This window comes from Electrophorus electricus, chromosome 7 (genome assembly GCF_013358815.1).
Source record: "Electrophorus electricus isolate fEleEle1 chromosome 7, fEleEle1.pri, whole genome shotgun sequence".
NCBI lineage: Eukaryota > Metazoa > Chordata > Actinopteri > Gymnotiformes > Gymnotidae > Electrophorus > Electrophorus electricus.
Genome location: NC_049541.1, coordinates 11009800 through 11030864, shown reverse-complemented (window position 1 = coordinate 11030864; position 21065 = coordinate 11009800). Strand labels below are relative to the sequence as shown.

The following is a 21065-nucleotide window of genomic DNA, read 5'->3' as shown; positions in this document are numbered from 1 at the left end:
AACCACAGGCGTGGAAATAGACGGAGTAGACGTGACCTCGTGACCTTTATGATCGCTCAGTGCAGGGGTCACCAGCTCAAATCCTATGCCCGGGCGATCTCCCGAGCTTCCCGAGGACGTCGGCTGGCTGCCAGAGGTTGTGGAGCCTGGCAGATTAGATCTTTACAGTAAACCCAGGCGTCTGGGAGGAGTGTGGCGACCACCCGTGATGGAACTGCACAGCACACTCAGGGTCTGGGTTTTGTGATGAAAGTGTCTTGGACAGAGAGGTCATCTCCCAGAGCATAATCATAACAGTTATCTGCACATATTGCAATAACTCCAAAGTACAGTACAGTTCATACCAAATCACTAGGATTTGGCAGTCTAAGGATTTGACATTGCGACACGTATTTAAGTGTTTGTATACGAGCAGTCAGACAGGTAAAAAGGACCCTCCTCTGATTCCGTACACAGTACTTTATTTTTGTCTTTGGTCCACTGGAATGAAAAACGGCTTTGAATCGGCAGTTCGGCCTTCCCAGGAGGAAGGACGCTCCACTGTAGCCTTCGTGCCGTGCCGCATCAGTACGGCTTTGCGGTCTGGAACTGCTGCCGTGCAACTGCGAGGTTTTGAGAGCCGGTCTCGTGATCTCAGGAGAAGTAAGAGATGAAAGCAAACAAATGTGGGAGGGTCCTTCTCGGGGGGGTCCTCCTGTAGCCACCCTGCTGTGGTTAAGCATCTGTGTTTCACTGTGTGCGTTTGGCCTGTATTTTAGTTTGATGCACTACATACATGACAAAATGAAGGCAGGTCAACTAAGTAGGGTTGTTGTTTTAACCCCTCCTGGGCTGTACCAGCACAGATTCACTAAGCTGAAGTGTGTAGGGAGAGTGAGCAACGGCACTGTGTTGTTGGATTGGGAACAAAGCCTGTGCTACTGCTGCGCAGTGCTCTCTCATTGCAGCGCAAAATAATTCTAAATCTCACTCCCTACGCGACTGCGTGTGTAATCTTAACCTACTCACACGTGTAATATCGCCTGCGCGCCTCCCAGTATTCATTACCGATGTTTCAGAAAGAAAAAAAATAATAAAACAGACTGCTATAACTTTGTTTTTTTTTTAAAGAATTGACATTTTGTATAATGTATCTCACATTTCCATCTCATTTATGACAAAGGTTTGGAAAACAAATCCAAGCTTTCTGGTCATGTAGGCGCGTGATTGGCATCGTAATGAGCACACACCCGAGTCCAGCCTGAGTCCTCCTGTTTAACTGTGTAATTACAGTTCGCACGGGTACCTGCCAACGCAAGCTACTGCAGGCCCGGGGCTGTATGTACTGTTAAAGAACGTTTTTGATACAGTTTCGGATGTGATTATTTTGACAGGTGGAAAATATATGTCTGTGTGTGTGTGTGTGTGTGTGTGTGTGTGTGTGTGTCTGTGTGTGTATTACATTTGTATAAACACACACAAACACCCTTTTCCCTTTGGTTAAAACACTAAATGCAACTTGTCGATCAAGAATGAGTTTCTCTAATAAAAATGACCCCCTGGGTGGTAATGAACAAACAGCTTTTGTGGTGTTGTTGTATTGAGCCGTGGGTGCGGTGTGTGTGTGTGTGGGGGGGGGGGGGGGGGGGGGTGTATATGTATGTGGGAGAGGTCTTCCAAGCGGTACTTTGCTGACACACCTCTGCCATGGCGCAAGCCGTGCGTCATGGATCTCTCCTCTGTTACGCGGAAGTCTGGAGCCTGAGGGAACAAGATGAAGACGCAGTGTGTAGCACTAAGACAAGTCTGAAAAAACACTTTAATAATTATTTATTATTATTTAGAAGAGACTTTAAAATCTATAAGTCTAAAGTAGGTCATAAAGTAGTAATAGTTGATTTATCCCAGCCAAAAAAAACCGTTAAAAGCAGACACTCTATTTATGGTGCCTTATTTCACCACAAGATGGTGCCACAGAACAAGCGTTTCGCGCAGTGTTATTATCAAGACATTTATATTCTCAAATTCCTTGAGTGTAATATTTTGTATGTAAGTCTACCACCTTTTGAAACCCTCTGATTGTATAATTTCATGATAGTTCTGTGCTGAACCTGTAATGTTGCGCTTTACTGTGGAGTCAGATCAGTTGTGAACCTGTGCTCTCGACTACTGCCAAGTCTAGATTGGCCCCGAGAATGCAGAACCAAGTACATGTCTGTTCAATATAAAACCGAGCTTTGCCTAGCCCTAACTCTAACCTTAACCAGCCATACTCCACACACAACCTCCCACTAATCTTAGCCAACCATTCCATATAGATAACCTAATCTGGACTATTGCCTGAGATGAGTGTGTCACCCAGACTACCGTTAGCAGCAATATCAACACGAAGCACCCTCCAGGCTACTCGGGTACATTAATGGCCATTTATGAGTACAGACGGAAGGTGCGCTACTCTGACTGCGCTGTCAGGATGGAGACTAATCCTGGATCTGCATTTGGGAAAATAAACAACTCTCCGAAACATATGCGAATGCCGCAAGATAGCAGCGTGGTATGATGGATTACTGAGAAAAAATGAGTCATTGTTTTCTTTCGCTACGTAAGTCATCTCTAAACAGAGCAGCGTGGTGAAAACACAGAGGGCGAGCTCGTAATTTCATTGGGCAGCTCAATTCGCAATGAAAACACGGCGTGGCTGGCGGGCTCGACTGAGCGCCGTTTCCTGGAATCCAGGAGCAACAGGAGACGCAATGCCGGAGGGGAAAAAAATGTAGATTTATCACCGCTGGCTCAGTGCGGGTCTGACTTAGCTGTGACCCAAATCTTAACTAGTGAGGTTATTGTTATTAAAAGCAGATGATATCTACTTTGACAGCAATGTAAACTATTCACAATGAGTATCGGGGTCAGCCGGAGCAAAGGATCCGGTGTCGCGTTTCTGTCCCTGGATTCAGCGTTGATCTAATATTACAGTACACTACTGCCCAGATCCACTCCAGAAAGGTTGGAGTCCATCGCTGTTGGGTAATCCAGCAGGTGTGCTGGAGCAGGGGGAGCCCCCGACCGTGCCGTGCTGGACTCCAGTTCTCCACAGAGGGTTCCGAGCCCTACCACACCTGACCCTACACCCGAAAGGCTGGCGTATTTATCGAACCAGCTGTGGCGGAGTAGGGGAAACGTTAAGCCAGAGATATTTGACTCCAGACCTCGTGTGCGATTTCTTCTCCTAGATTTGATCATCACTGGTATTAAGATACCACTTCCACTCCTCAGATCCTGGACCTTTAGGACTCGCATTTAAATACCTGCGTTCCATGGTACGTAATAGATGACTGGATCAGAGTAAACCACGAATAAGCACCACACACACACACACACACACACACACACACACACACACACACACACACACACACACACACACACACAAGTACCTGACTGCTCTCTAAACCATGTGAATGCTCTCAGATGCATACAAAACAAACTTTACAAGCTTTGAAAAAACTCCTCGCAGGGAACAAAGAACAGAGCGCTCGATCGCAAATAGTGAGGTGTGTGTAACAATGTTGTACTTCCAGCTTCAATGCACACATTATTTCTTCCAAGGATTATATATTGCCATTTACAAATAGTCACTCTCACAAAATAAACGTTCTTGGGTTAATAGGTCATTATTTATACTGACTCTTTTTCTGTCTGTTTGCTTTCTGCCAAAGTGACAACACACAGCTGTAGGTTAAAACCACATCGAGACCAACATTACACATTCGCGGTTTGACAGTCAAACTTTCACTTTGAGAGACATTAACCAGCTTTCCTGTTTAACAAGCTCCTCCTTTGCTAATTTTATTCTAATTAGATTTTCTGTGAGAATAAATCATAAGGACAGGGGAAGTGGAAAAAAACTGCTTATCTAAAAGCTGGCGTCAATTATCTGAGCAGCTTTTTAGAGAAAACTAAAAGAAAGACTTGGTCAGAAAACTGCATGAGCAACGTTTTGTTTTACGATTCTGTCATTGGAAAATTGTTTTCAAATACAGGTTACATCAGGCTGAAGACAAATGGGTTAAAATGACAGAACAGTCTGTCTCTACTGTCCAGCTCTGCTGAGATTTATCTGAGGAGATGTGATGGGGACAAACCTTGTAACTGAAAGGGAATGCACACACAAACACCGCGCCCATCCACTTTACCGGAAACATTTACATGTACATGGACTGTCCTTATCATGCTATGTATAATTTGTGTTATCAGTCCTCCAAACTTTATCAATGGTCGGTTTTTGAGCGCAGTGCCAATCCTGAGTGGGAATTTTGGATGGCACCTCACGTGTCTCTTTAGATGCACAGTGGCCAGTCACTGAACTGCTTTGCTAAGGGGTACTGAACTTGCACCGACACCTTTTCTCGCTCTTTTTCAATAACTGCCATTCGACACATCTGACCGGACCACCGGTCGCCCCGAATCTCCAGTGCCGTTAACAAGCGCGTGGGGCGGCTCCGGTGCGTCCCAGGAAGCACCCAAAGTGTTATCAACGAATGAAGTCAGTGCGGATTCGCTCGTGCTCTCCCCGTGCTCCAGAAAGCTCCGCCTCGAGCGGACGATGCAGCGACCGACGTGCCGGAACGGCGCGCGATAACGATATAGCCGTCAGGGCGGCAGGGTGGGGAGGTCCACTCTGCTGCGCCAGTCTGGAACGCTGGGACTTGGAGCAAGGTAGGTCGTCTACCAGTCTAAGCTTAAACGTAGACTGGTCATTTCTCGAGCGCAAGGGCGGGTTGTGTAGTTAGTCACTCCTGCCTGAGATGTTGGCCGGCTGCACGTTTGGTGTGGAGTACCACGCTCACCATTATCGAGGTGACAGCGCAGGAACGAGTGCGCACGCAAAAGTTTAGACTAGACTAGACTAGACTAAAATATCTTTATTGACGTTGCACAAGTACGATATTAAGACAAGTTAAGACACGTTATTTTGACAAAATAACGTATTTTTGACTCTTTCTTGTTTTTCCTTTTCCCCACGATGGTGTGTTCTGACGTTGACGCGCGTCGCGGAGATGGCCCTTGTATGGCTCTGCCTCTGCCTCGGCCTCGGCTCTCTGCTGTCATCCGGTTGCGGTTTGGAGTTCCTCTATCACAACACGGCTCAGGTCGAGCAGTACCTGCAAGGCATCAGCAAGGACTACCCCGCCTTCACGCATCTGCACAGCATCGGACGCTCCGTGGAAGGTACGTGCGCCATCCGTGCTCCACACACAGCTCCACACACACAGCTCCACAAACAGCAAAACCTCTAGTCTCTGCTGTCACGAGTTAAGGCTTTAACAGCTCGTGTCGTTTGCGAGATGCGCTCGCCTTTGTCACGTCTTCGTGTCCACGAGGGTTTCGGACGCCGCGTGGGTGAAGCTCCCGTGGTCGCTGCGCCAATGCACCGCCATGGAGACGAATGAGTCCCGAGAGGGCGTGCGGACGTGCCACGACTGTGCGGTTAGTTCAGAAACAAACACCGCTCTGTTTGCGCGAGGAGACCATCAGTCTTTTTTCCGCAACTCGGAAAACTCTCTCTCTCTCTCTCTCTCTCTCTCTCTCTCTCTCTCTCTCTCTCTCTCTCTCTCTCTCTCTCTCTCTCTCTCTCTCTCTTCTTTAATACGTGACCGCGTATCTTAGTGCGCATCGAACCCAGCCCGAGAGGCCTCCCCAGGACGCCCTTTTTCCATTTTATAACCGAGCTAGAGCTGCAATTCTAGCTGCGATCAAGACGAAAATTGTGGCTTAGCCTTTCATTTGTTTAATTAAAATGTATTGCCTCCATACCCAGGTATACAGAAGTGTGTTGAGTGTTTAGTGACTTATAGAGCACCGTGTAGGTGAACCTACAGCCATGTATACAATATTTACATTTTCTTTGTTAACGTCTTGTAAGGTACATTTGCTTACACATGACATTATGCATAAGCCTTGCCAGTTGACAATGATTTCACGTGTACAGATGATAGAGCATGCGTTCCTTCTTTCTTAGGTGAGGTAATAACCTTTCAATGAAACAAAACTCGCTTTTACTGTAGAAAACGTACTCGTAACTAAATAGAAACTACATGTCTATATACTTCACGTTCTCACACAGATTCATGCAGGGAAAAGTGAAAGAATTTTCAGCTGTTTCTCTCATGCAGGCACTTTTAGTCCTACAGTCGGAAGACGTAACACAACCATTGCTGGAAAACCTAAACAAACCCTTTGCATTTGTGCATTTGGCAGATGCTCATATCCAGAGCAGCCTGCAGTTTTTGTCCTCTTACAGAGGTGGGTGTGTGTCTTGTCTGAGGGCTCTTATTGGTGTAGCACGCCGGACATACCTGGACAGGACTAAAGCCCCAGTCCAGCATGGAAGAGCTGTCATTACCCTCTACACTACATTTAATCAGCCAACTTGCATTCTAACTTCAATGCTTCTTACGTAGTGAATTTCAGAATTGGTTTCACCACCATGCTTTTAAATCTTTATTCCACAACCTACTATTTAATCTTTATAAGTACATGAAAACATCAGGAACAGCCGAGTCATCGCACTTCACAGCTCCCACTGACATTCCCTCATGGTCATTTTTAGATTGCCATGGGCAACCTTAACCTTGCCGGCCTGTGGTTTCCTTTCGCCCTTTCCCATAATAACAGTATTCCTCACCCCTTCCAAATACAGAGTGACTACTCACGGAACAGCAGAGATGGCTTGGTGAGCTATCACAGTACGGAAGTCGTTATGGTCTGTGCGGGGTAGAGGAATTAGCACTTGGCAGGTTAATAATGTACCCAAGTAAAGTACACACTACGTAGTGGAGTTCCCTCCTCAAATCAATCATTTTATCCAAACCTGCACTAGCCACATGACTGGTGAGATCTTTCTTTTTTTTCCTTCTTTCTTTCTTAGATGAGCATGTCTATTCACTTTATCCTTTGGTCAGCACAAAAGAAATTGCTCTCTAAACACCTGAAGCAAATCCAAACTGGTTGGGTGGTCTGCCGTGCTCCCTGTCCTACCTGGGATTGGCCGCGTCCACCCAGCCGGAGGAGACGGAGGGCAGAGACGCTATCACAGACTGCATGAGCCGCCCTAAGAGGTCGCTGCCTTAGCAACCCCTGTTGCCATCACCCTCTCCAGGCGTCTCAAGGGACTGTGTAGAACACCAGTGAATCTGTCCTATACGAAGACTGTCCTATATGTAGACAGTTAGAGCAGGTACAGGCATCACTCCCGCCTTGCAAAATGCAGCATTTCGTTACATTCAGTCTCTACCGAGACACAACAGGTGATCACTATCCTTGCGCATGCCTCTGCCTGTCACCTCACAGGGAACCTCAAAGAAGCAGCTCCAAAGTTTACACATGCACGTATATACTCGCACACACAAATACACATGCACGTATATACTCACACACACAAATACACATGCACGTATATACTCGCACACACAAATACACATGCACGTATATACTCGCACACACAAATACACATGCACGTATATACTCGCACACACACACAAATACACATGCATGTATATACTCGCACACACAAATATACATGCACGTATATACATGCACACAGCTACATATGCACGTATATCCACGCACACACAAATATAAATGCATGTATATACACACACACACTAACACACATGCACATACAGTTATGTGCAAAATAATAGCAGTGTGTTTAAAACAACAGAAAAAGCTCAACCCTCATAGCAGCATTTATTTCCATATACACAAAGGCACTGGGAGCACTGCACATTCACTTCCAAATGAAAACATGAACACAATATAAATTTTTAAACTGAAAATGAAGAAAAAATACTAATGGGCTGTTCAAAAAAAATAGCAGTGTCTTCATTTTCATTTACGATCTCTAATATTTGCAGAATAAACTGAAAGTTGTTTACAGATTTAGCTTTTCTGTTGATCACTGAACTAATATTTAGTTGTATAACCTTTATTTCTGATAACTGCTTTACATCTGTGTGGCATGGAGTCAACTAACATCTGACACCTGCGAACAGATATTTCAGCCCAAGCTGATGGGACAACATTCCACAGTTCTTGTGTATTCTTGGGTTTTGCATCAAAAACAGCATTTTTGATGTCACTCCACAAATTCTCAATCTGATTGAGGTCTGGGGATTGGGCTGGCCACTTCAGAACATCAATCTTGTTAGTCTGGAATCAGGATGTTGCCCCCTTGCTAGTGTGTTTGGGGTTGTTGTCCTGCTGAAATACCCATTTCAAGGGAATTTCTTCTTCAGCATAAGGCAACATGACCTCTTCCAGTATTTTGATATATTCAAACTGGTCATGGTGCCTGGTATGCGATAAATGGGTCTGACTCCAAAGTATGAGAAACATCCCCAAACCATTATGCTTGCACCTCCATATTTTACAGTCTTCACAGTGTACTGTGGCTTAAATTCAGTGTTTATGGGTCATCTCACAAACTGTCTGTGGCCTTTAGACCCAATAAGAACAATCTTTCTCTCATCTGTCCATAGAATGTTCCGCCACTTCTATTTAGGCCAGTCAATGTGTTCACAAATACTCATGCACATATATACATGCACAAACAAATACACATGCACATATTTACACGCACACACAAATACTCATGCACATATATACATGCACAAACAAATACACATGCACATATTTACACGCACACACAAATATACATGCACATATATACATGCACACACAAATACACATGCACATATTTACACGCACACACAAATATACATGCACATATATACATGCACACACAAATACACATGCACATATATACACACACACACAAATACACATGCACATATATACACACACACAAATACACAACGACATATATACACGCACACACAAATACACATGCACATATATACATGCACACACAAATACACATGCACATATATACATGCACACACAAATACACATGCACATATATACATGCACACACAAATACACATGCACATATATACACACACACACAAATACACATGCACATATATACATGCACACACAAATACACATGCACATATATACACGCACACACAAATACGCATGCACATATATACACGCACACACAAATACACAACGACATATATACACGCACACACAAATACACATGCACATATATACACGCACACACAAATACACATGCACATATATACATGCACACACAAATACACATGCACGTATATACATGCAAACACAAATACATATGCACATATATACATGCACACACGCTTACACACACATACATAGCTGTGGTGTGATGTGGAGTGTCTGTTCCTAGCTGGCTCAGACTTTGGCGAGATAAGGGGCAACTCTCCGGGAAGGAGAGTCCGTCACTGTGTCTGGGTCAGGTCCTCCCGTCAATGTGTCTGGGTCAGGTCCTCCCGTCACTGTGTCTGGGTCAGGTCCTCCCGTCACTGTGACTCTAGGTCAGGTCCTCCCGTCACTGTGACTCTAGGTCATGTCCTCCCGTCACTGTGTCTGGGTCAGGTCCTCCCGTCACTGTGACTCTAGGTCATGTCCTCCCGTCACTGTGTCTGGGTCAGGTCCTCCCGTCACTGTGACTCTAGGTCATGTCCTCCCGTCACTGTGTCTGGGTCAGGTCCTCCCGTCACTGTGACTCTAGGTCAGGTCCTCCCGTCACTGTGTCTGGGTCATGTCCTCCCGTCACTGTGTCTGGGTCAGGTCCTCCCATCACTGTGTCTGGGTCAGGTCCTCCCGTCACTGTGTCTGGGTCAGGTCCTCCCGTCACTGCTTGACATTTCCAGTCTTGCTGGATCTGGTTGCTTTCTTGACTCAACACAAAACCGGCATTCAGAGAACATGTGCTGTGCCAGGCACCCCTGTCAGCCTTCTATTACTTCTTTGCTCTCCTCCTACACCTCTATTCTTTCTCTCTCTCACTCACTCTGTCTCTCCCTCCCCCACACTTTGCTATTCTCTCCCTCTCTCCTTCTCTCTCTCTTACTCTCTATGAACCTCAACTGCCGAGAGGCTCCTGTGGTTAACCTCTCAGCATTCGGGTGGTCCTCTTTGTGGAAAAGACTGCTTGATTAAAACCTCAGCTAGCCCTCTGATACCAGCCAGTAAGACACACCCCCTCCACCCACCCCTGACTGGGAGTAGGATGGAGGAGTGAGTCAGGCTTATCTTACACTCCACCAATTCTGTTCCACGGGTAGAAAGCACCCAGATTCTGAGGTCACGTCCTGACCTGTCCAGGAGCTGCATGCCTGGCCTCCGAAGTGGCCAGATACATCAGGCATTGCTACTGCCTACGTCAGATCTAGCTCTGATTAGTGAAAGACAACGTTAGGTGTGGGGTGTGTGTGTGTGTGTGTGTGCGCGCGTGCTCTCGTGTGCATGAACTTGTCTTTATCCTCTCACCATTAGCTGTCGCATTGTTCAACCTCTAAACTGTGATTTGGGTAAGTGGTTGCGGCCGTTGTTAGACAGCAGAGAATACACCTGCTGGGTTACACAGAGCACACAGAGTCTCACCACCCAGCCGACGCTTTCAACCCCAGAGTGAGCACGAACAGGCGGGTTTGGCCGGCGGGATTTTACATGCTTGTACGCTGTTCAGGAATACATGCTTGGACTTGCAAAGTGCATGAAGCATGAATGTGCCAAGAGACCACTCGTACCCTGTGTGATACAGTAGAAAGAGACATAGAGTGGGGGAGGGGGTGGGGAGGAGAACCAAAGAGAATGAATGACTAAGCGAGTGAATGAATGTGTAAGAGGCAGCAAAGTCTGATGGATTTGTGGGATTGTGTTGCCTGGTGACAGTCCACACCATGCCGAAACATTATTTGCTCGTCTCATTGAAGAGCCTGAAAAGAGTGAGACAGTAATCATGTGTTCTGTACAGGGTGCACTGTCTCTCAGGCCACCAGCACCGCTGCGGGGCTCGGGCCAGCTGACGGACTGCTGTTTGTGCTCCGTGTTTGTTTTCCAGGGAGAGAACTTTGGGTGCTAATACTGGGTCAACACGCACGAGAGCATCGCGTCGGCATCCCAGAATTCAAATACGTCGGTAACATGCATGGCAATGAGGTGAGACACACACACACACACACACACACACACACACATGCCAGTGAAACATCTGTGGCTATATTCATTACTCCTAGAAACCATTGTGGCTAGTTTTGCTTTGCATAGCAAGGGGAGCAAACAGGAGTCTTTTCTGAGTAGAAATGGCCTCCACACAACCCTAATGGAGCCAATGTTGCGTGTCACTCCTCTGTGATAGGAGGCTAAACTGGGGACTGGGGAAAGGGTGGACTGTAAATGGATATCCAGTCTGTATTTTGTTTGGGGATTGTTTGAGAAAGGAGGTGTTTGGGAAAATGGGCGTGCACACAAAGACGTTACAGTGAATGGAAATATCCGGAACCGTAGTGTGGAGCGGTCAAGTGTGACCCTCACCAGAGAATGTAAGAGTGTGTGCTTGTGTGTGTGTGTGTGTGTGTGTGTGTGTGTGTGTATGTCTATCTCTGTTTATGTGAGTATAGAACCAAGTGTGCACAATGCTGTAAAGAGAGCCAGTTTTCTGAACCCCGTGGTGTGTTTAGTTCTGCTCCTGTTTCTACACATTTCAGTGATTGATTTGTTAAAGAACGGAAAGACAAAAACCCTCCATGGGGTCCTGATGTCACCCTGACACAGTCTCCTGATGTCACTCTGACACTCTCATGATGTCACACTGACACCATTCTCATAGCTGCTATATGGAGTATGCCTGTTTGTGTGTGTGTGTGTGTGTGTGTGTGTGTGTGTGTGTGTGTGTGTGTGTGTGTGTGTGTGTTGTCATAGTGGAAATGCTCAACATTTTGTTACTTTGCCATAAAAAGGATTCTGCACCTCATTACTGCAGCATGTGTTCCTGTAGCATGTGTTACTGTAGCATGTTACTGTAGGTATGTGTTACTGTAGCATGTGTTACTGTAGCATGTTACTGTAGCATGTTACTGTAGCATGTGTTACTGTAGGTATGTATTACCACAGCATGTGTTACTGTAGCATGTGTTACTGTAGGTATGTGTTACTGTAGCATGTGTTACTGTAGCATGTTACTGTAGGTATGTTTACTGTAGCATGTGTTACTGTAGCATGTTACTGTAGCATGTTACTGTAGCATGTGTTACTGTAGGTATGTATTACCGCAGCATGTGTTACTGTAGCATGTGTTACTGTAGGTATGTGTTACCGTAGCATGTGTTACTGTAGATATGTGTTACTGTAACATGTGTTACCATAGCATGTGTTACTGTAGGTATGTGTTACCATAGCATGTGTTACTGTAGCATGTGTTATTGTAGGTATGTGTTACTGTAGGTATGTGTTACCATAACATGTGTTACTGTAGCATGTGTTACTGTAGGTATGTGTTACTGTAGCATGTGTTACTGTAGGTATGTGTTACCATAACATGTGTTACTGTAGCATGTGTTACTGTAGGTATGTGTTACCATAGCATGTGTTACTGTAGCATGTGTTACTGTAGGTATGTGTTACTGTAGCATGTGTTACTGTAGGTATGTGTTACCATAACATGTGTTACTGTAGCATGTGTTACTGTAGGTATGTGTTACTGTAGCATGTGTTACTGTAGGTATGTGTTACCATAGCATGTGTTACTGTAGCATGTGTTACTGTAGCATGTGTTTCTAAAACACGAATCTTTTACGCTGTTCTGAAGAAACAAGTCGATTGGTTGGAGATATTTTGTCAAATAAACATTAGTAAACATTAGTGGCCAAAGTAATGATAATAATCTAGTCTTGTGTGTCCAACCACTCATGCTCGGCTTACACTAAAATATATACAATCACACAAATACACACATGTACATAAACAAGACTGCTGACAAGCGGGTGCACCTGTGTGCCATGTGCTATCCTCTGGACTGTGAAGGGCAAAAACACAGAGAGAAAGAACCGGTCTGCTTATTTTCTTTCTTTTGGCCTTGTAATCTCATTGTTTTATAGATGAATTTCCTGTCTAAATACATGAAATACAGAAAACAAAATGACTTCATAATAGGTCAACATCTGTCTGTCGATCTACATATTACTACGTATGCTACACAGACTACACATGCATAGAGGTATTATAGATATGATATCTAAGAAAGAGTAACTAAAGCAGATTAAGAAAAGATAACATACACACTGTAGGGGTAGGTGTGGGTATTGTCCAGGTAGTGTGACATATACTATAAGTGTGATAGAAAATATTGTAAAAAAAAAAAAAAAAAAAAAAAAAACCCAAAACGTTTCCTGGGTAAGGTCATTTCCTGTGTCCTCAGCCAAGTTGTTTCATTTGTAGTTGTCATGACATATTACCCAGTCAGTCTTTTTGCCAGTGTAGCTTAGCCGGGCAGACAGATTCAGAGGATCAGCAGATAAAAGCACAGCAGAAACTGATGCGGGTGAAGTGCTTAACGCGATATCAGCATGAAGCACTTCTCTGAGAAGTCTGCATGTCTGAGGCTACAGCTTGATCTGATTCTGGCCTGCCACCTTCCAACACTTGAAACGCACGCACACACACACACACACACACACACACACACACACACACACACACACACACACACACACACACATACACACAGATACACACACACACACACACACATACACACACAAACACACACACACACACCCCCCCACACACACACAGACATGTGCGCACACACACACACACAGACATGGGCGCACACACACACACACACACACACACACCCACACACACACAGACATGCGCACACACACACACCTACCTCCTCACATTTACATAAGTTCCATTTATTTCAATGGTGGCTCTCACTCTCACTGTAATATTCAAATAAATGTGTTTGTGCAGTTAAGGCAACCAGAAGGGCAGTGAGTTAGAAATGAACCAACCCAGTCAGTGGTCTGTAACGCTTATTCAAGGTTCGAACGTTTCAGTGCCTCTTTGAATGAAACATATATAAGGTGACGTTCACAGGAGACCCTGCATACACGCTGTGTGATCTGGGCAAAGCTTGCAAGGCACCTTTCCCAGTACAGCAGGCTTTCTCTCAGTACAGCAGGCTATCTCCCAGTACAGCAGGCTATCTCCCAGTACAGCAGGTTATCTCCCAGTACAGCAGGCTTTCTCCCAGTACAGCAGGTTATCTCCCAGTACAGCAGGCTATCTCCCAGTACAGCAGGCTATCTCCCAGTACAGCAGGCTTTCTCCCAGTACAGCAGGTTATCTCCCAGTACAGCAGGCTATCTCCCAGTACAGCAGGCTTTCTCTCAGTACAGCAGGCTTTCTCCCAGTACAGCAGGCTTTCTCCCAGTACAGCAGGCTATCTCCCAGTACAGCAGGCTTTCTCCCAGTACAGCAGGCTTTCTCCCAGTACAGCAGGCTATCTCCCAGTACAGCAAGCTATCTCCCAGTACAGCAGGCTTTCTCCCAGTACAACAGGCTATCTCCCAGTACAGCAGGCTATCTCCCAGTACAGCAGGCTTTCTCCCAGTACAACAGGCTATCTCCCAGTACAAAAGGCTATCTCCCAGTACAGCAGGCTATCTCCCAGTACAGCAGGCTATCGCCCAGTACAGCAGGCTTTCTCCCAGTACAACAGGCTATCTCCCATTACAGCAGGCTTTCTCTCAGTACAGCAGGCTATCTCCCAGTACAGCAGGCTATCTCCCAGTACAGCAGGCTATCTCCCAGTACAGCAGGCTTTCTCCCAGTACAGCAGGCTATCTCCCAGTACAGCAGGCTTTCTCCCAGTACAGCAGGCTTTCTCCCACTGCTTCTGGTAGACTGCACGCATGCCCATTGTCCACTTGCTGCAGGTGTTTGGTTTCAGCCGTGGGCAGCCATTTGTCTTCATGTGTAGCACCAGCAGGGTTAAGGAAGAAGGAGGATGAAACAGACACAGAGACATAGAGACATAAGACATGAGACACTGAGACTTAGAAACACAGAGAGCAGGTAGTGTCGATTTCTTTCTGAATCCCCTTCTTAATAATTCATTTTTTCTGTCTTTTGTCTCTCTCTCTCTCTCTCTCTCTCTCTCTCTCTCTCTCTCTCTCTCTCTGAGGCCATGCTGTTTTTTGTCTCTCTTTCTGTCTCTTGCTCTCTCCATCTTCCCTCTTATCATCTTACTTTTCTCCGAGGTTTCTCCCACCTCTCTCTCTCTCTCTGGAAGATCATGTACCTCTCAGATTTATGTTCGTCCCCCACTCCTCTTACTCTTTTCCTCTTTCTCAATCCCACGTTCCATGTTTGTGTTTTGAGTTTGTATGCTGACACACTCAGTGGATTGTGGGTGTGTAATTGTATTGTGGTGAGAGAGTACTGCCTTAGGGTGTTACCACTGCTTTTAGCAGGAGAAGATAGTAATCATATGGACAGGACCTACTATAATGACAAACACACACACACACTCCTGATGATGCTATTGTCTGAGGGCCTTCATTAGTGTATCCAGTGGGTGTGGGCTTGTCTGTGTGCTGGGTGGGTGTGGGTGTGGGTGAGGGTGTGACCCAGGATCGCATTTCAGAGCCCTCTAAACAGAGAAAAGATGTGGATGTCTATCATGACACACACACACACACACACACACACACACACACACAGATTGTGCCCTGTGGTGCTGAAACGCCTGACATTGAATGGTACTGTTTCATATTAAGCACCTGCTTTAGCACAGATGTGATCCCCTGCTAAAGAGCTCTGTGTTAGCATGTTCAGAATGGCCATAGTAAATGAGCGAAAAACCCCAGTCCTGATCGCAGCTACACAGCACCTTCCACATTTCTAACCAAATATAGCTGCGGGTTTGTTTGCCTTATTAACACTATAAATATGCCCCTCAAAGTAGTTCGCTCATATAAATATTTGGTGACTTATTGCTGAGAGCTTTAAAAAGCTTCTAGTACCCGGTGCATTGCTAGTTTTTACACATTTAGTGAATGTGTGTGTGTGTGTATGTGTGTGTGTAGGTGGTGGGACGTGTCTTGTTACTACAGCTGATTGAGCATCTGACCAGAGGATACCTGCACGATCTGTTTGTGACAAGGTTGCTGAACAGCACGCGCATCCACATCCTCCCCTCCATGAACCCAGATGGCTTTGAATCAGCTAACAGGGACTGCTTGTACTCGCAGGGCAGGTGAGTGCGTGACGCCGCACGTGGGCCAATGAGACACGCGGAGAAACTCAGTGTTGTGGGAACACTGAACTCTTTTAAGCATTGGCACTATTATTTTGTTCCAGTATTTTTGGTACCTAAAATGAAATAAATGGCCAATATCCATTACCCTGAATCAATGAATACCCAGAATTACTCCAAAATAAAAGCTACACGTTCCCCATATATAACCTCAAAATGTTAGATAGTCTATATTTATCCATTTAGCAGTCCTTTAAATCCTTTTTGTTTGATAAATAAACACATAAATAAACTCTACTCACACATATAAAGCAGAAAGCATTTTCTCAGAAACACTCTTCACAAGAAATACTAAACAAAGTAAAACAAAACCCCTGTATCACCCACCTCCAAACGCTACCCAGGCTACCCCAGGCAGCCCTGTGGAGAGCCAGCATCTAAACTCTACCAATCCCGTGTCTCATGGGCGCTGCACATTGCCGGAGTGCTGATTGTATCCACCTGTTCCTCATTATTGCCCTGTTTGAAACTGAACCGTTCACTGTGTGAGGTTCTGCCAGGATGCGTGTCCATACCGGTCTTTCTATTCATCGCGGCCTTTCTGTTCTGATCGTTCTCGGGTTCTGAGCCCTGCTTGCTCTGGTGTACACTCAGGAAACGCCCTGTTGGATTTGTTTGCCTGGCTCTGCTAGTGACCTTTGCATGTTCAACGTTTACGACACTAGACTGTCTTCTTGTCAATACATTTTACCCGTGAGCGTCTGCGTGTTTCTGTTTTTATTCACAGCCTGATGATAAGGGAACAGTTCAACGGTTTCATCCAGCACTCTGGGCCTGTGACAGAGTGTAGAGTATATACTAACTATCCAAACATCCAGTCATACACAGCGTCTGTCTTAGAAGAGGTAGATAGGAAAGGAGAAAGTGTTTCATTCTAATTCTCTAATTCTGGGACGCGGTTTCCCCTTCATACTCTTCTTTATCTATCAAAACAAACAAAAGCACATTGCATAGTTAATAACAGAAGCATAAATCCTGAAAAATACTTTTGCCAATTTTTAGAATGCTATATTATATCATGCAGTGTTATTCCACATCAGCAAGGTTATTTGAGATTATTTAACAGAACAGAATGCAGTAAATGTTTAATGACATAATGATGTTGGTGTTGCTGTTTAGTGCAAAACTAAGGAGCCTGAACGTGTTTTACCTGATCGGTTACGTTTGTGTTGAGTGGTAAACAGTAAAATGGACTTTTCACCAATTCCTTTCAACAGATGAGGTTGTTCTGTGCAAATACACTTGAAACTTTGGAACTAAAGGCAGAAAAAGTGTCAAGTTTAGAAGCAGAGGAATGAAATGGGAGGAATAAGGAGGAATAGTTCAGAGATACAGTAGGAGAGATACAGTGGGGGAGGTACAGTGGGGGAGGTACAGTGGGGGAGGTACAGTGGGAGAGATACAATGGGGAGGTACAGTGGGAGACATACAGTGGGAGAGATACAGTGGGAGAGATACAGTGGGAGAGATACAATGGGGGAGGTACAGTGGGAGAGATACAGTGGGAGAGACACAGCGGGAGAGATACAATGGGGGGGTATAGTGGGAGAGATACAATGGGAGAGGTACAGTGGGAGAGATACAGTGGGAGAGGTACAGTGGGAGAGATACAGTGGGAGAGACACAGCAGGAGAGATACAATAGGGGAGGTACAGTGGGAGAGATACAGTGGGGGAGGTACAGTGGGAGAGATACAGTGGGGGAGGTACAGTGGGAGAGATACAGTGGGGGAGATACAGTGGGAGAGATACTGTGGGAGAGGTACAGTAGGAGAGATACAGTGGGGGAGATACAGTGGGGGAGGTACAGTGGGAGAGGTACAGTGGGAGAGATACAGTGAGGGAGGTACAGTGGGAGAGATACAGTGGGAGAGACACAGCAGGAGAGATACAATGGGGGAGATACAGTGGGGGAGATACAGTGGGGGAGGTACAGTGGGAGAGATACAGTGGGGGAGGTACAGTGGGAGAGATACTGTGGGAGAGGTACAGTGGGAGAGATACAGTGGGGGAGATACAGTGGGAGAGGTACAGTGGGGGAGATACAGTGAGGGAGGTACAAAAAATTCAAAAAGATGTTTTTGTAAATAGTAATTAGCAATAGAGTAAAATCTAGATTTAGTTCTAAGATGGAATTAAAACATTTCTAGAACTGTATTTTTAGACTCTGACTACTAGAGAACTTTCAAGTTAATGAGAATTTTGTTGTAATTATGAACTTTCAGAGTGCGTTTAAACATCAACACTACTACACATTTAACAACTCAAAGCTCTGCTAAAGCTCTTTTTGAAGATGTCCTTTGGCCTTTGACCTGTGCCCCTCACTAATGTAACAGTGTATGTAACTTTGTTTTTGGGTTGACTGTTGTTTGACATTCACGATAACTGCACACTCAGACCTCTTAACTGCATATGTACGACTCACGCATGCGGCAGTAGTTCACGACGAATGAGTCATTAGTCCACTGAAAGCCATACTTGACAGGAAACAGCTGTCCCAGGGCACTGTGCAGGGAGTGGAGTTCATCCTATTTCCAGAGTCGGAAGGCCCGTGTCTGTGTTTGGTCACAGTCCCAACGTGCTGGCACATGTACAAGTAACAGAGCGATAATTCCTCCTGGCAATAAAAAACCTCTTGAGGTTTTAGGCAAGTAGGCCTTCACAGAATTAACAATAAAAGAACCACTTTTTGGAAACGAACACACACACGTCCATGGGTTGGTTTATGGTTCCAGTGGCAATGGTAGAGTTTGATAGAGAGACAGCCAAAACAAACAGGAGTGCAAACTCTGGCATTGGCAGGGAAGTGTGTCTGCTGCCTAAATGCATAATTGGTCACATCAGTTCTGCTGTGTCACGAAGTCCAAACTGCAATCTGTCAGCTATAAACCCACCAATGACGCATCGTTCCTGTTACAGCACTCCAACACGGACCCCAGCCTGGTCTGCCAGCCTGGTCCCCAGCCTGGTGATCCAGGGCACCACAGTACACAGCCCATTTCAGAGGTTCTGACTAGTGTTCTGTCCCAAAATAGTTTTTTTGTCTGTTTGTTTTGTTTTGTTTTAGAGTCCAAAAATTGCCCTCAGAATATGATACAGTGAGAATCAGTAATGAAGGCTAGATTGGGAGCAGATCGAGTACAATTACTTCACAATTCTTGTGCATGTATAGGATGATCTTATACGTATACGCATTATATGCTTAATTAGGTCTCAGTGAAATGTTTTTTTAAAGACATGAGTCTACAGTGTGCGTCTGAAGAGGCACGCTGGTGTTTGGCCAGTGTGTGTTTATCCCACCAGTTGGGTGTCAGGCCGTGACAGCCCTTACAGGCTTCGTCCTGAAGATCGGGTTGGACCATCGCCATCAAGGAGGGAATCCTTTATTCTGGTCCCTTCTTGGCTGTTTAGGGAAGTGCCAGGGTGTTAATCTGATACACCCGGCTCCAGAAAGCCAGTGAAGTGAACGCAGCACGTCTGCATCAGAGTGCGGCACCCAGCACATTGTTATGCGTTATTGGTCTCTTTTACAAGATATCTGTTTTTGGCCAAAGGGCAGGTGTTAGCTGGATACGGTGCACTAGTAGAGCACTAAGTAGTCACTTATGAATTTAGAGGAAACTGATATACAGTCACAAGTTTGGACACACCTAAGCTGACCTCAGACTAGTATCTGTGCAGAAAACCTAGCCATGCCATCTTCTAGCATGAAATGAGCAACCCAGCAGTTCCTAAAGGTATTGCTGAGCTCGGTTTGCAAAGAATAGTTTATGATGGCTCAGACTTGTTTATCGGCGTTTGTAACGACCAAGATCCCCTCCATGAAGAACAGCCTAAAGCAAATAGGACATGAGTATATGTGTAACAAAAATATTTACAGCCTTGTATACACAGATCAGAGCAGGACAACTACTCTTTATAAATGAGTCGTTTGTCTAAGAATCTTTTTTAGCACTTCTGATTTTGAGTAAAATCAGTCCAACTGATATTATGTGTGTTGTGTTGCTAACCCTGCATGGCAGGATAACACTAGACACCTTCTCTGATGATATGACCTGCCGATAAGTGACATCATTCGTATGGTTCTAGACCGTTGAAAACAAAATCCGGCTTGGAATGATGGAATGCCATCGTTACATCATCTGGAATTTTAAGTCACGTGACATTCTGAACGCAGCAGTGTGCCAGTATCCATGAAAGGCTTGTGCCTGAAAAAACTGTAACCCTAGATGTGACTGTGCTGCAGTTTGTCAGCAGAGGTGAGTGCGAGGAGCATGCTGTCATCTTACGGAGCTTCTCCAGATCAGGTGTGTGGAATCCAAGATTCGCTTGACTTTGCTTGACGAGTTTTTCTACTAATGTCGTCCAGTGAAAATGGAGCAGGTGAACATCTGACGGTTGTTTTCTTCTGTAGCCTAAAGAGCATTAGCTGTACTGTGAAGAAATAGCTGTCCAGAAATATGAAAGGGGCAAAAAAAGAAAAACAAAGTTTGAAATGTGGCCCAATTCCCATTTCCTGACCTGACCTCCCTGGGCCCTCCATACATGAGTTTCTCATAAACCTGTATTACTTGTGCTTCATTAAGTAAGCTAATTAATACACTTGTACTTGAAATGATAATACACACTTCATGAACTAAATTAAACTAAAATAAACGAAAACTAAACGAAAACTATTGGTAAGTCGCTCTAGATAAGAGCATTGGGCTAAATACCATAAATGTAAATGTTCACGAACTGCCCCCGCTAGTTGTCCCAGTAGCATCAGAGCTGCAGAGAGCTGGTGGCCGGTGTATGTATGGGCT

General features: G+C 45.2%; 1 protein-coding gene across 3 annotated transcripts in view; it reads left to right on the top strand.

Annotated features, from left to right (window-relative positions):
* Positions 1-4435: 4435 nt before the first annotated feature.
* Positions 4436-21065, top strand: part of cpm (carboxypeptidase M) — a 24715-nt gene continuing 8085 nt past the window's right edge. Inside the window, exons 1-4 of one of the 3 annotated variants that reach the window (XM_035528299.1) lie at positions 4436-4698; positions 5040-5211; positions 10997-11094; positions 16032-16201. In XM_035528299.1, coding sequence (XP_035384192.1) covers positions 5040-5211; positions 10997-11094; positions 16032-16201 — 440 coding nt within the window. In that variant the 5' untranslated portion in view covers positions 4436-4698. Of the gene's footprint in view, positions 4699-5039; positions 5212-6692; positions 6780-6910; positions 7220-10996; positions 11095-16031; positions 16202-21065 lie in introns of those variants that run through there. The other 2 variants (XM_035528300.1, XM_035528301.1) reach the window with 2 other exon arrangements.